Source organism: Leptodactylus fuscus, chromosome 8, assembly GCF_031893055.1.
Source record: "Leptodactylus fuscus isolate aLepFus1 chromosome 8, aLepFus1.hap2, whole genome shotgun sequence".
Classification (NCBI taxonomy): Eukaryota; Metazoa; Chordata; class Amphibia; order Anura; family Leptodactylidae; genus Leptodactylus; species Leptodactylus fuscus.
Window position 1 is genome coordinate 42579808 of NC_134272.1, and position 15583 is coordinate 42595390.

Consider the following 15583-nt stretch of genomic DNA (forward strand, 5'->3'; position numbering starts at 1 on the left):
ATTTAAGTAGCGGAGCTTCTCAAACAGCTCAGAACTGCTCCCAGCCCCTCCCTCTCCACCTGAGAGCAGGCAGCTACATCACTTGGCAAATAAGCAGATAATCCCAAGGGCTATAGAAACGCAGTGTAAACAATGAAGTGAATAAATTAAGATAGCGGCCAAACAAAGCAGTTTTGATAAAGCAATGCATTTAGGGAAAGTCTTAAATCCACATAAACTAGCAGTATAGATAGGATCCTTGTGATGGAACAACCCCTTTAAACAATGAAATGATTACAGACTTTTCGATTTAGTCTATACCCTATATTTCAATGGAGGTTTAAGGATTTGAGAACGTCAAGGGTTAAACAAATGGGGTGGAGTAAGTTAGTCTGGTGTTCCTTTAAAGCAATCAATGTTAGTATGTTATTCATGCCATGAGAAAGGTACAGATTAGTACCGAAGCGCGTAGCTCTGTCGTGACTTAACTTAACTCATAGTTACTATGTAACTTTTTTAACGTATTACAAATAAAAGTTACATTTTATTCATCATCTTCGGATTCTGGATTGGATTTTTTTCCTGGTCTTGAGCAGAATTTTACTGAATATCGATCATTATCAAATACAGATGCCATTTGCTAACTATTCTGCAGGTTTAGTAGCCCTTGTATACAGCCTATCAGACTCGTGAGCAATGTGATAGATCCATTATGTAGCGGACACAACTAGGGAACTTCTTACTTGATTTTTCAGGGAAATAAAATGATAGACTCTTCGATTCTTATTATAAAAATCTAGTTAATGGACCCCATTTGCTAATGTTAAGATAAGCAGTTGCTCATAGCAGTTATATTATTATCTGTAAGTTCTGTTCTTATACAGATGATTCTTAGTCATGTGTAAACATACTTGCTAAGTAATAATTTGGACTAATATCATGGTGATGTTTTTTCTTTATCAGAAGAAGCACTTATTCACCTCAAGAAAGCAACATTTCAACAATCAGACTGCTTGCTGAAGCCATGCTTTTTTCATTTGTTGCATTGAGGACGTGTGGTGCATTCGCCATATTACTTTTGTTTCTTCATTATTTACTTAAGGTAAGATTTTAATTGTTGAACTCTTCATGTAAACAAAATCTGATTCCAATTGGAGACTCTCTAAAACTTCTTTAAAAGACTACTAGGTTTAAAACTACTGTACTTGTTAAAAAAATAAATAAAAATATCAGCCAAACCTTTTCATAACAGGTGATGGTTTGGGCCTTGATGCACGATGCAGATTTTCACCTTGCTGAATACTGCAGCCTTTATAGTGATACATTTTTTTTCTACTTAACATTTGCACAAGGTTTTTCTTATTTAAAAATTCTAGACTTTTTTTGGAGGGGAGGTGAAAAAGGTCAGACTGAAAAGAATACAGATGTTACTAATTTATTATCTTGTATTTTAAAATGGTTTGCTAAATCAATAAAATGTACTGTCAGGGTCTGGGGTTGCTAGGTGTTCAGATTCTTTAGTTCAACACAAAGGTAGAGTTTATTTTCATTCAAAAAGGTAGTGCAGCAACAAAAGGAAACAATACAAAAAATAAATACCTGCCCGGCTAGGCTCTAACTAAAAATAGAATAGGTTACCTCACCTAGAATAACAGAAATCCAAAAGCCTGTAGAATCATTCAGGACACAGCACCAAAAATATGACCTGTTTGTTTGGCACTCCAGCCAAGCTCTGCCCCCAGTCTGCTGCTGGAGGCTGACTTCTTAAGCCTCCTTGACAAGGAGACTCTCTGCAGCTGAGTCACTGCTGAAACATCCCCAAAGTGTGGACTGGAGGGTGGGTGGAATGACAGGTCCCACTACCAACCTACCTGCCTTTCCTAAAAATCCAGCCCAGTAACTGGAACTCTGAAAAAACCCTCAGCAGACAATAGTCATCTGCTGAGAAATGATCTTTCTGGAGTTTTCTCATCTCACCCACCTTAGTAGTCTGGGTGTGATGTACACCTCCATTACCTGACCAGCCATCGGCTTACAGTACAAAAACAAATTTTGCACATAGTGATACCAAATATTTCTACATTTCATAGCGCAGGATATCATTAGGTTGAGTTCACACATAGTTTTTGGTCAGGATTTTAAGGCCTCAAAATCCTGACCGAGAAGACGGCTCTCTTTGAAATCATTGGGAGCAGGTTAGTTCTTTTTTCCGGGAGCTTATTATTCCGGTTCTCGGAAAAAAGAAGCAACATGCTCATTTTTCAGACGAATTTACCTTGCGAATCCACCTGAAGACTCTCCCTCCTCCCGACAAGGCCATTCATTGGGCTTAATCCAGAGCGGAGTGTGCGACTGGATGCCAATGCACTGCACCTGCGTCAAGTTGCAGCTACCCATTTTTTGGTCTGGAAACTGGACAATTTTAAATTGGTCAATAACTTTGAATCATTATACATAAATCAATAGCGCAGACTGATTTTGAAGTCAGTATTCTAAGTTATATCCATTCTGATCCCCCAAGGCACCTCAGTGAAGTGTCAGAGTACTTCAGAGATGGACAGATGGAGCACAGTTAACACGAACTTCTGCAGTTAGTTAATCACAGAAGACAACAAAAGATGCTGAAAAGTCATTGTAAAAACTATTTTCAACAGTCAGTCAGATTTTGTAAAGCTCAGCAACTCTATTATAGTACACATGCTGTAGGGTTTTCATGAGTTATCTAGTAATTGTTTACACTTTAATTTCTTTTGTATGATTATAAATAAATTGTATTGTAGTTTTCTAAATTAACAATTTTGTGTATTTATAGGTTGTTAAACTGCAGTCTAATCTGTGGAGAGTATCAAATTCAAAAAGCATGGTAAGTATCATTTAACCCTTGCAAGCATTATCCCACTGATCACTATTTTCGCACACAATGTGCATCAACATTTAACCAATTTCCACACTGCCATTCATCCTTTGCCTAAGGTTCTTGTCTTGGATCATCCTGCTGCAACATCCTTCCTATCTTGTCCATTTAAAGGGAGTCTATCATTAGAAAACTCCTTTTTAATTAATGGCACATTGGAATAGCCTTTAAAAAGGCTGTTCTACTCCTACCTTCCATTATTTTCTTCTCCCCTCCATTTCTGATAAAAATCAGTTTCTACTATTAATGCAAATTATGATCACAGAGCACTGGGGGCGTTCCCCCTGTGCTCCGAGCAGCCCCTGCGGCATAACCTTCCACCGCTAATTGTGTTTATTCCCCTCCTCCAGAGAAGACGAAAACTGAGCATACCGATGCCTGCACTAGGCAGAAGATCCGGAGAAGAGTAAGAGGGGAGTGAACACAATTAGCTAAGGGATGGTGAAAGGTTATGACACCAGGGGTGCTTGGAGCACGAGCGAATACCCCAGTGCTCTGTGATTGTGATTTGCATAACATAAGAATCAGATTTTATTAGAAACAACGGGGAGAAGAAAAGAATGGAAGGTAGGAGTAATAGCCTTTTTTAAGGCTATTCCAACATGCCATTAGTTAAAACGGTGTTTTTCTAATGATGGACTCCCTTTCAGGCTTATGCTAATTTCACACTAGTGCTGTGCTGTATCATTCGAGTTCTTGAACAGCAGTTACATCCAGATATCAATGGACCTCATTGACTATAAAGGGGCCGGCTTGGTGTATGTGGGGTGTCTTCCATTTGAAAACTGAAAGGAATGGAGACTCCCCTGACAACCCCTCTACCCAACTACTTGCTGCTCCTCATCCCTGACCTGTTTCTCCACCATCACTGACAAAAATCTCTCCTCCCTAATCTCTAAATTCCACCTCACCTCCTTCGCGCTTGACCCGATCCAGTCACTTCTCATCCCCAAACTCACTGAAGTCATTACTCTGGCCCTAACCCATCTCTTCAACCTATCCCTGGCCAATGGATCCTTCCCCTCTGCCTTCAAACACGCCACAGTCACACCCATACTTAAGAAATCGTCCCTCAACCCTTCCCATCTCACTGCTCCCGTATGCCTCAAAACTGCTTGAGCAGAACGTCCACTCAGAACTCTCCTCCTTTCTCTCGTCCAACCTGCTCTTTGACAGACTACAGTCAGGCTTCAGACCCCATCACTCCACTGACACTGCCCTAACAAAAGTCACTAATGACCTGCTAACTGCTAAAGCCAAGCGCCATTACTCTGTCCTCCTCCTCCTTGACCTCTCCTCTGCCTTTGACACAGTCGACCACTGCCTCCTGTTAGAAATTCTCTTATCCGTTGGTATCTCAGACCTGGCCCATTCCTGGATCTTCTCATACCTCACCGACCACACATTCAGCATCTCCCACTCGCACACCAGCTCCTCACCACGCCCTCTCTCTGTAGGTGTCTCTTAAGACTCTGTCCTAGGACCCCTCCTGTTCTCCATCTACACCCTTGGCCTGGGCCAACTCATAGAATCTCATGGTTTCCAGTACCATTGCTATGCTGATGACACCCAAATATACATCTCTGGACCAGACATTACCTCTCTGCTGGCCAGAGTTCCAGATTGTTTAACAGCTATAGCCTCCTTCCTCTCCTCCTGCTTTCTCAAATTCAATATGGAGAAAACGGAGTTCATCATCTTTGCCCCAACCCATATGGCCCCTCCACACAACCCATCTATCAAAGTCAACAGAACCACACTTACCCCTGTCCCACAGGCCCGATGCCTTGGAGTAGCACTGGACCCTGATCTATCCTTCAAGTCACGCGTTCAAACCCTCAACACTTCCTGCCGCCTCCAACTCAAGAACATCCACCGAATCCGCTCTTTCCTCACCCCTGAAATGACTAAGCTGCTCGTCCAAGCCTTCATAATCTCCTGTCTAGATTACTGCAACATCCTTCTCCATGGACTCCCAGCTAACACCCTCGCCCCCCTCCAGTCCACCTTAAACTGCGCTGCTCGCTTAATCCCCCCCCCCCTCTCTTCATCAGCTGCTCCCCTCTGCCAGTCCCTCCACTGGTTACCCATAGCCCAGCGAATTGAGTTCAAGCTACTAACATTAACATACAAAGCTGTCCACAACCTGTCCCCTCCATATATCTCCAACCTAATTTCCCACTACCTGCCCACACGTAACCTCAGATCCTCCAAAGACGACCTACTCCGCTCTGCTCTCATCCGTTCCTCACACAACAGTCTCCAAAATTTCTCCCGTGCATCCCCCATACTCTGGAACTCCTTACCAAGACGCATAAGACTAACCCCCACAATAATAATTATAATAATAATAATAATACATTTTATTTATATAGCGCCAACATATTCCGCAGCACTGTACAATTAGTAGAGTTCAAATACAGACAGAAAGATACATTACAAAAAGTAATTTCACACAATGGGACTGAGGGCCCTGCTTGCAAGAGCTTACAATTTAATGGGCAGTTCACATGGAGTAAACTGGCGCGCAATCTGGCACGTATACTCGTGTCAGAGTTTGCGCGCTCAAAAAAGATCCCATTGATTTCAATAGGGATTACGATCGTATAACGCGTTATTTTACGCCCGTAATTTTGCGGCGCAAAATAACGCACATAATCCCCATTGAATCTCCATTGAAATCAATGGGATCTTTTTTGAGCGCGCAAACTCTGACACGTGTATATGTGCCAGATTGTGCGCCAGTTTACTCCGTGTGAATTCAGCCTATGAGGTAGAGGGGGTGACACAAGAGGTAGCAGGGGCGGCATTGCTTATAAGTGGTCAGACAATTTTGTAATAGAGGTTACTGACATTACGCAAACTTAAAACTTTATGAGCCGTCACCAGTCGTGTCCTTTAACATGTGGAAGGTACTTGGACATATAGTTAGTCTGAAATGGCATCATACCATGTGGGGTAATATGGGAGCTGGAACAGAGGAAGGTTAAATTTGGGGGATTCTAATGATGGTACAGGGTTTACATTAGGAAGGTTTTACATTAGGAATTGGGATAGGCCTGTCTGAAAAGATGTGTCTTTAATTTGCGCTTGAAGCTGTAGAAATTGGGCGTTAATCTGATTGTCCGGGATAGAGCATTCCAGAGAAGTGGTGCAGCTTGGGAGAAGTCATGTATGCAAGCATGGGAAGTTCTGATAATAGAGGATATAAGTGTTAGGTCATTGAGTGAACAGAGAACGCGGGTTGGGCGGTAGACAGAGACGAGGGAGAAACTGTAGGGAGGTGCGGCATTATGGAGAGCCTTGTGGATGAGAGTGATAACTTATTTTATTCTATAATGAATAGGCAGCCAATGTAGCAACTGGCACAGACCGGAGGCATCGCTTTAGCGTCTAGACTGATAGATGAGCCTGGCCGTGCATTCAGAATAGATTGTAGAGGGGAGAGTTTAGTGAGGGGAAGACCGATTAGTAAGGAGTTACAGTAGTCAAGGTGAGAATGAATCAGAGAAGACAATAAGTGTCTTTAATGTATCTCTGGTAAGGAAAGGGCGTATTCTGAAGATGTTTTTGAGGTGGAGGTGACATGAGCGTTCAAGTGATTCTATGTGGGGAGTGAAGGAAAGCTCTGCGTCAAACATGACCCTGAGGCAGCTGGCATGGTGCCTAGGAGTTATAGTAAGACCTGAGACTGCAATGGATATATCAGGGACAGATCTATTAGATGGTGGAAACAGTAGTAGTTCAGTCTTAGAGAGATTTAGTTTCAGAAGAGCGAAGACATGATATTTGAGACAGCAGAAAGACAGTCGCTGGTGTTCTGTGTTAGTGCAGGGGTGATGTCACGGGAAGATGTGTATAATTGGGTGTCATCAGCATAAAGATGGTACCGGAAGACAAATCTGGTGATGGGTTATCCAATGGTGGCTGTGTAGAGAGAGAAGAGCAGGGGGCCTAGGACCGAGCCCTGAGGAACCCCAACAGCAAGGGAAAGAGGGGAGGAAACAGAGCCCGCAAATGATACACTGGAAGTGCAGTCTGAGAGATCCAGGAGAGGAGAACCAGGAGAGCACAGTGTCGTTGAGGCCAACTGAGCGGAGTATAGTGAGGAGGAGTTGATGGCCAACAGTGTCAAAAGCTGCAGAGAGGTCCAGAGGAATAAGAAGAGAGAAGTCACCATTAGATTTAGCCATTAGGAGATCATTGGAGACTTTTGTGAGGGCTGTTTCAGTAGAGTGCAGAGAGCGGAAACCAGATTGTAAGGGGTCAAGCAGAGAGATAGCGGATTAAACGAGAATAGACCAGGCGTTCCAAGATTTTACAGATGAAGGGGAGGTTAGAGACCGGTCGATAGTTAGCAGCACAAGACGGGTCCAGGGAGGGTTTTTTCAATAGCTGGGTTATAACAGCATGCTTGAAGGAGGATAGGAAGATTCCAGAAGAGAGAGAGAGGTTAAATATTTTAGTAAGGTAAGTAGTGACAGCAGGCGACAGAGATTGGAGAAGGTGTGAGGGGAAGGGGTCACTACTGTAGGTTGTAGGGCGAGATGAAGAAAGTAGCTGAGAGACTTCCTCTTCTGTAGCAGGTTCAAAGGATGAGAATGGACTGTCTGAAGTGCGGTTGTTGAGGGGATCATTACTATGGTAGGTGTGGGAATCAATGCCACCGGGGGATTGGGCAGTTATTTCCTGACGGATCTTACCAATTTTATCATTGAAATAAGTGGCCAGGTCATCAGCACTAAGGTCTGTGAATGGCGTCTGCACCTTGGGTGTGAGTAAGGAGTGAAAAGTTTTAAAATCTGCAGGTGAACGTGATTTTCTCCACAGACGTTCGGCACACCTAGAGCACCGCTAAAGAAAACTTGTCTGTGGCGTGTGCCAGGGTTTCTGCCTCCTATGTGGGACTTTACGAGTGGAGGGGGGAGCCACCTCATCCAATGCATTTTTAAGGGTTTGATTATAGTGACTGGTGGCCAGATTGGGACAGGAGATTGAAGAGATGGGGGACAGAGAGGACTGTAGAGTATCTGAGAGGTGCTGGGTGTCAATAGCATGCAAATTCCTATATGTGTGATGGGTAGGTGTATCTTGTGAAGGGGAGAGGGCACTGATGGTGAGACACAGAAGATTATGATCAGAGAGTGGCAGAGAAGAGTTAGTAAAATTAGAAACTGTAAACTGGAAGACAAGATCTATCGTGTTGCCATCTACATGTGTGGCGGAAGAAGAACATTGTGAAAAACCAAAAGAGCTGGTTATTGAGAGAAACTGTGAGGCAGCTGGGGAGTCAGGGGTGTCAATAGGTATGTTAGTCACCCATGATGAGAGTAGGAATTTCACTGGATAAAAAGTGGGGAAGCCAAGAAGCAAAGTGGTCCAATAATTGGTAGGGTGAGCCAGGTGGACGGTAGATCACGGCTACACGTAAGGAGAGTGGACGGAAAAGTCCGATAGCAAGGACTTCAAATGAGGGGAATGTGAGTGAGGGTACCGGTGGAATGGCCTTAAAAATGCACTGTGGCGACAGAGGTAAGCCTACCCCACCACCCTGCCTATTATCAGGCCTAGAGGTATGTGAGAATTGTAGGCCACCATGAGACAGAGCAGCAAGGGAGGCCGTATCTGACTGCTGGATCCAAGTTTCAGTAAGGGCAAGCAGGCTGAGGGATTTACTAAGGAAGAAGTCATTAATGTATTCTAGTTTGTTACACACTGAGCGAGCGTTTCAGAGAGAGTAGGTAAAAGAGACAGGAGAGAGATGAGGAGAAGGAACAGGCTTCAAGAAGGCCCTGAAGACTCACCTATTCAGGAAGGCCTACAACCTCCAATAACAGTAGCACCATACCACCATCTGAACTGTCTCCCCCTCTCCTTCTGTCTCTACCCCCCTTCCCTCATAGATTGTAAGCCCTCGCGGGCAGGGCCCTCTACCCCACTGTGCCAGTCGGCCACTGTTAGTTTTATATCTGCCTGTATAATTTGTGTACTGTATGTAACCCCCAAATGTAAAGCACCATGGAATTAATGGTGCTATATAAATAAACAATAATAATAATTAGTACAGTGAATACATACGTTAAATGACTTGAAGAGAATTTACATAACTAAGCACACAACAATGGGAAACGGCCAGATCCTAGACCAGATCAGAATAATAAAGGTAACAGAAGAATAGCCTTTCTTAAAGAGGTTGGCCACTTTCAGACCAATATTGACAAACAAATGTACAATAAAAAGTTGTACAATTTTCCAATACACTTTCTGTAACAATTCCTCACGGTTTTCTAGATCTCGGCTTTCTGTCATTCATTCTGTTACGTCTAGAGGATAAAACTCTGACCATGGTCATGTGATTTACAGTCCATGGTCATGTGATGAGCACACAGGTGCCGCTCGTTATAGTCACAGCACAATAATCAGACATCTGCCTGGTAATCAGGTGCAGCCTGTGAGTTGATGCTGCTTGTTTTCCTCTCCTCCTTGCTTCGGCATTCCTCAGAGTTCAACACTTGCTTCCTTTTTAAACTTGCACAATAACATCCACTCTTATTGGAACATCCCATTCCTGTTTTTGATTATTTATTTTCTTGCGTTATCTGGAATGCTCTACCCCAGGCAATTAGATTTGTATCAATGCCCTAACACACATCTTTTTAGGCAGGCTTCTCACACTACCTGATCATACTTCTCTACGTTTCCTCCCAGTAAGTAACAGTTTCTCAACCTGAGCTATACTTTCTACTTTATTCCTTAGAAGTTAACCCCCACCATTCAAAAACTACCCTTCACTTAGCTTAGTATTTGTACATTCACAGATACCAGCTGGTGACTGACTCCTACAGCTTCATTTATATTCTGTTATTTATTAAGATAGCTGGACCATTGCCATAAAATAACACTTTTTACCTGTTGTCACCTGTCGCCCTCATTCCTGTTGTTTGATATGTTATTCATTTTGTTACACTGATATTGACTGCTCATGTACACCTTCATTTGTAAATAGATTTTATTTATTTATTTATTTTATTTTTTTTTTACAGACTCCAAGCCATACACCTGCCAGCAAACCCACAATTACTCCCACAGAAGAGATTTCCAACACAGAAAAGAATTCAGATGAACCCATCCTTGGTTCACAGAAAGAAGCTCCAGCTTATTCTTGTGATTTAAGCACAACGTCTGAAAGCATAAAGATGCATATTTCAGTCATGAACTTACTGTTATGGCTAACTCTATTGACCTTACCTTGTCTTATTTACTGGATAAAAAATTTCAGGTATGTTTTTGATTGACAGAATCATGTGTTCTATTGTATTCTGGTTACTTGTTAGATATCAAAAGGCAGCCACGAAAGAAGCACTCCAGCATATTTTTTTTGTATACATATGGTGCAACTACAGTCAGTAGTCGTCACAGCTTTGGTTTGGCTATTGCAGCATGGTCATGAATATCACACTAAGATACGCCTCCCTAGTCACGTGACGTCTGACGTCAGTCAGGTGCTTCAGATTACAATAGTATAAGCTTCCCCTGATCACCCACCGCTTTTATCACTGTTATAAGAGCGCGGGGTAATCGGAAGAAAGTTTAAGTAAAACACTAAAGGGACATGAAGGGAGCTGCGTGGGACAGGAGTATAAAAGCGGGACTTTCCCACTAAATGCGGGATGGTTAGGAGCTATGAAAATGTGTCTAATTTGTCAAAATGTGCCTAAAATTGTTATAAATAGATGAGGGCTATATAAATTGGCAAATCAGATTGTAGGAAAACCAAATATATGCAACTAGTACAGTATTTTAGTTTCCTTTTTATAAAGTTTTTTTTCTTCCTACTAAAACAACAAATTCCTGCAATAACATGTATATCAATTATTTAAAAAAAAACACATTACTGCTACTGTGGAATAAACGAGTATATTTGACCATAAAAGTAAGATATTGAATATGCAATTTCAAATTTTAAACCCTATTTCATGCCTTGTTGTATTAGTCTATGATGAGATTTTGGTAGTTATAGCATCATGGCCTCCTTTAAAGAGGACCTTTCGTGACTTCCGCCAAATTGAATTCTTTGCGTCCTCAATAGATGTTGCTCCACTGATGCTGCTGCAGTTGGAAATTTTTTCCTCCCACTGTTCCCAAGCAGTCCGTGCAGTTACTTTCACCAGGGTTATACACTCTGCTTTCCAGTGGGCAGACATTATCTTTGTGCTTCAATCCAGAACTGCCAGTCTGACAACAGACAGCATAACAGTGTTAAAATTAAAAGAAATGAATACTCAGGACTGGTGATGGACCACAGAGGAAAAATTCCAGAATCAGCGGAGCCACACCTACTGAAGTATGCAGAGAGTTGATGCTGGTGAAGGTAATGAAAGGGGTGCCTGCGTTTTCATGAAAATTGAAATAAGGGAATGGTCCTGCTGGGCAAACTGTTCTATGGCTCCATAAGCCTTCAGACATGGTGTCTTCATCAGTGCTGTGAGGAAAATCAGTTCCTCCCCTCCTACTTAGTTATGTCATATTATGGGCCAGTTATACTGAGTCCTTTCTCATAAAACTAAATATCAATCTGCTCAAATCCTTGTACTGCGTTTTCCATGTGATCGATCCCCTTAAAGGTGATCACAGAGCACTTCCACTGTGCTTGCATCATGGCCTAAATAAGTATGATGTCAATAAGAATATTACTCCACTGGACACCAAACCAAAAAATGTATTCCTTCCTGAATACCAGGAATACAGCTCCCATTCCCTATTGTATCTGTAACTGCCAATTTATCTGATTTTAGGACACCCAGAAATCCAATTTTTAACACTGAAATTCACATGTTTACAACAACTATAGAGCCCAAGATAGGGTAGGGGACTTCTGAAGTGATATCCCACCTTACAGCCTGACTCATATCCTCATAGCCTTTATTTGATCATAGTTTATGCCGACTACCGAGGTAATTTAATATAGGTAAACGGGTGATTTTCGACATAACCAAGAAAGATCAAAAGAATTTCATACTCTACCTGACCGTACTATGGGATTAATAGTGAAAATGCTGCTGACAGGTTTCCTTTAACTCCATAGATTCCATGATTTATAGTGATCACAGCATATATTAATTGGTTGGAGAGAGAGCGAGAAGAGATTTCTTCTTTCACCCTTTTAGCCCCCCTGCAATGAGATTGCAGGGTGATAAGGTGCGGCCATGGTAGCCAAGAGACTTAACAAATCCATACATTAAACAAGACCCAATATTGTAGGCATCTAGTAAAATATACAATATGCAGCAGAACAGAAGTATTACAGTATTTGGACAGGCAATGAAGCTATCCTATATTTAAGTCCCTATTTCATCATCAACTGATTGAAAACACAGTTGGCATATTAAAGTGCAGCTGTTTCCAATCCCCACTGATATCATCTCTGAAAATAATAAAGGTAGAACTGAGAATCTGGTCTTTCTTATAACAGAAAAGATGCACTTTTCTACTTCTTATAGTGGCTGATATAAAGGTTTGAAGTGACGTCCCCTCCCCACCACCCCAACTCTTAGCATCCCTGTGTTATAAGAGCCTGTACACCGGTACTTAAGTGAAAAGCAATGAGAGAAACAAGGCAAAGAATACGGGAAAAAAAAGTGGATTTCAGTGCAGGATTTCACAGAAAAAAGCCAAAATCTTTTAATAAAAGTATATAAAATGTATTAATGACACAAATACTGCCAGAAAATCAAAAGTTTGAAAGTTTAGGTATGCCTAAAAGGGGTTGCTCTGTTGTATCAAATATTATTTTCCAATACACTTTGTGTATCAATTGCTCATGTTTTTTCTAGATCTCTGCTTGCAGTCATTCTTTGTTTACCTCCTGTCCATGGTCATGTGATGAATACACAGGTGCACAAGCCTGGCACCTATGTGTGTATTGCATGACTATGGACTCATTTTTATCCATCTGAAGTAAAGCTGGTTGTACAGTGCGTTTTGTTTTTTTTTGTGTGTTTTAAAAATATATATATTTATTTAAATAATTAAATTGTATGTCTGTAGATATTTCTATAGGATTATTTGATAATTTTTTCATTTCTAATTGTCTAGAATTAATATTCAACTGGATCCTGATCCTTTAAGAGTTTTGGCCATTCTACTCATTTTCATAGTAGAAATTCTGATGAATTCTACTGTATTATCAGTGAAGTCCAGGTAAATATATGAATGTCTAATACAGAGGTTATTTATAATACTAAGATTTTGTTTTTATAATTTTATGTAAAGACAGCATATGAAGCTAAGGATAAGTAATCACAATACTGTATGAAGACCTGTATGTATATAAAATGTGAGACACATCTTGTTGGGCTGGCATGAGTCCTCTCTTGATCAATATGTATCTCAAATTTTATTATAGTAAGCCAGCAATTCATAACAGGGTGTCAGTAACGGCGCCATGACTCTATTTGCATCCTGAGGGCATGAATGGAATTGAATTTGATAGTGAAGCAAGAAGCCATTAGTTGCAGAGGGGTCTGTAGGAACAAGGATTATTAATTATTACTGTTTGTTGTGTATGGTTTGTTGGTCCACTGTGGAGCCTTATAATACTGTGTTTCTGAGCCACTGTGGGGTATTTACACTGCATGTGGGCAATTGGAGATATTGTACGATGTGTGGGGTAGTCCACTTACTGTGTGTTTGGTGAACTTTATAATTTTACAACTGAAACAAATTTATTTAAGGACCTTTCATGTCTTCTGATATGACTTATGTACTGCTGTGAAGCTGAAGTGCACTGAAATAAGCAGCTATTTTTTTGTCTCTTGACAAAAATTGTTTGATAGGGGTTAGGGGCGTTGCATAACATGGATGGGCTCTGTTTCTCTGCAGAAAAAAGCTGCCCATCTACATTCCCTTTGCTCTCTCTTACTCAGACCAGAGGAGACCTGTAATACGTCTGCCTGTCTAACAGTAGAGCTAGTACACTTGGCTTCACACTAGCTGGGAGACTAGCACTATCAAACTCCCTCCAGAGTTCTCCTACATCCATCTTATTGGGGCTGATGAAGGAAATATTGTACTAGCAATCATCCCACTCATCCCACAATAAAAATGCATGGGCAGTAACACCTTTCATATACTATTACAGCTAATAGATAGTGGGAAGAATATGCAAATCTGTCTCCCAAGATGTAAACAGGGAGACAGTGCCTCTGTCATGCTGCCCTCTATGGGAAGCACCCTGAACATCATGCCCGACTTTCCCAGAAGTCTTTACTGCATAATGCGTAAGGCAGGTTGGTTATAACCCGTTGTTGATAATTACGGGGCTGCAACCCACTGCCAGGTTGCAGGAAGAGGAGTTAGAGAAGCAGGAATTTAGACTGTAGACCAGTCTGTAGCTTTGGAGGAATTAAATTAAGGGAAGCACAAAAATGTCCAAGGTCAGTGGGGAACGTAGTGTTGCAGATTTGCCATTGTGCAAGTCAAAGGTTGAAAGCCACAAAGAGACTGCATTGAAATGTGCAGGTGAGCTGCAACAAATCTTACCCAATTTCAGATGTGTTTTGCTGTGATGATTTTACAAAAGAAACCACTATGTGAATTTTCTTACAGACAGTTGTTTTCAGTGTGTGGGGTTGTGTGTAGCCTAAGCCTATCACTCTAAGGGTCCATTCACACTGAGAAAAATGGCGCTGAATTTGGTGCTGAATTTCAGCGCTGAACAATAAAGGCCTCCCATTGACTTCAATGGGTTCCTTTTTCTGCTAGCAGAAAAAGCTAGTTAGCTAGTTCTAGCAGACAAATGAACCCATTGAAGTCAATGGGAGGCTTTTTTTCAAATTCAGCACCATTTTCCTCCGTGTGAATGGACCCTTAGACTCGCTGTATGAACATACAGAAAAGCACATTTTATGTAATTTATCAGGGCTTCATAATTTCACTATAGATGTGTGCTCAAATAGCACTTACTGGGTGTTTATTGAATGGATATTTTTACTTGAACATGTCAATACAATTGATGGCCAGAAAAGGTGTACAAAAATTTTTATGATGAAAATCTTTGTTCTTGCTGTAATTTGTGGTTTCTCATTATCTGTTCTGCTCTGCTCTTTTTCAGCAAACTCTTGAAGATTACAGCTCGGCTTCAGCTCCTTTTTTCAGTTTTAGTAGTGGCCTTTGGACCTCTTCATTTATACAGAGTACCCTATTTTATAACTTTTTCTCTTTTTCTATATTCATTGTCATGCTTTATATAATTGTTCAATTGTTGTTGGAGTCTACACATAGGTTTCTGAAACCTGATAAATAAATATTCTACTAATTTCTAGAATTTGAAATATGATGGCCATTTTTCTAGGATTAGATATTAGCAGATTAATAAATTCTTATAAAAATGTTAAAAGTAAAACTTTTAGCTATTGATGAAAATTTAAGTACCTTTAAGTAAACTACACCTATTGTTTATAGTAATAGGTTGTTTTTTTAAGTTTTTTGAATTGCACAGTCCATATTATAGTTTTAACCTAATTTAAATGCAACAAGGTGTATTTCATTGGTTTACGGTGTTCTGAAAAAAAGTATCAAAAATGTGTAAATGCAACACCATTTGTGCCTTGAAGGGGACCTGTCGGCTCCGACCATGTATGTATTCTCTTTATCTGTCTAACACGCTCACAATTGTTGGAAGATTGAAAT

The 15583-nt window shown here is 41.1% G+C and overlaps 1 protein-coding gene across 1 annotated transcript in view; it reads left to right on the forward strand.

Annotated features, from left to right (window-relative positions):
- Nucleotides 1-15195, forward strand: part of PGAP1 (post-GPI attachment to proteins inositol deacylase 1) — a 133625-nt gene extending 118430 nt beyond the window's left edge. Inside the window, exons 23-27 of the mRNA XM_075285178.1 lie at nucleotides 943-1081; nucleotides 2792-2842; nucleotides 9937-10172; nucleotides 12989-13093; nucleotides 15006-15195. Of these exons, the coding sequence (XP_075141279.1) occupies nucleotides 943-1081; nucleotides 2792-2842; nucleotides 9937-10172; nucleotides 12989-13093; nucleotides 15006-15144 (670 nt within the window). The 3' untranslated portion in view covers nucleotides 15145-15195. The remainder of the gene's footprint in view (nucleotides 1-942; nucleotides 1082-2791; nucleotides 2843-9936; nucleotides 10173-12988; nucleotides 13094-15005) is intronic.
- The last annotated feature ends 388 nt before the right edge of the window (nucleotides 15196-15583 follow it).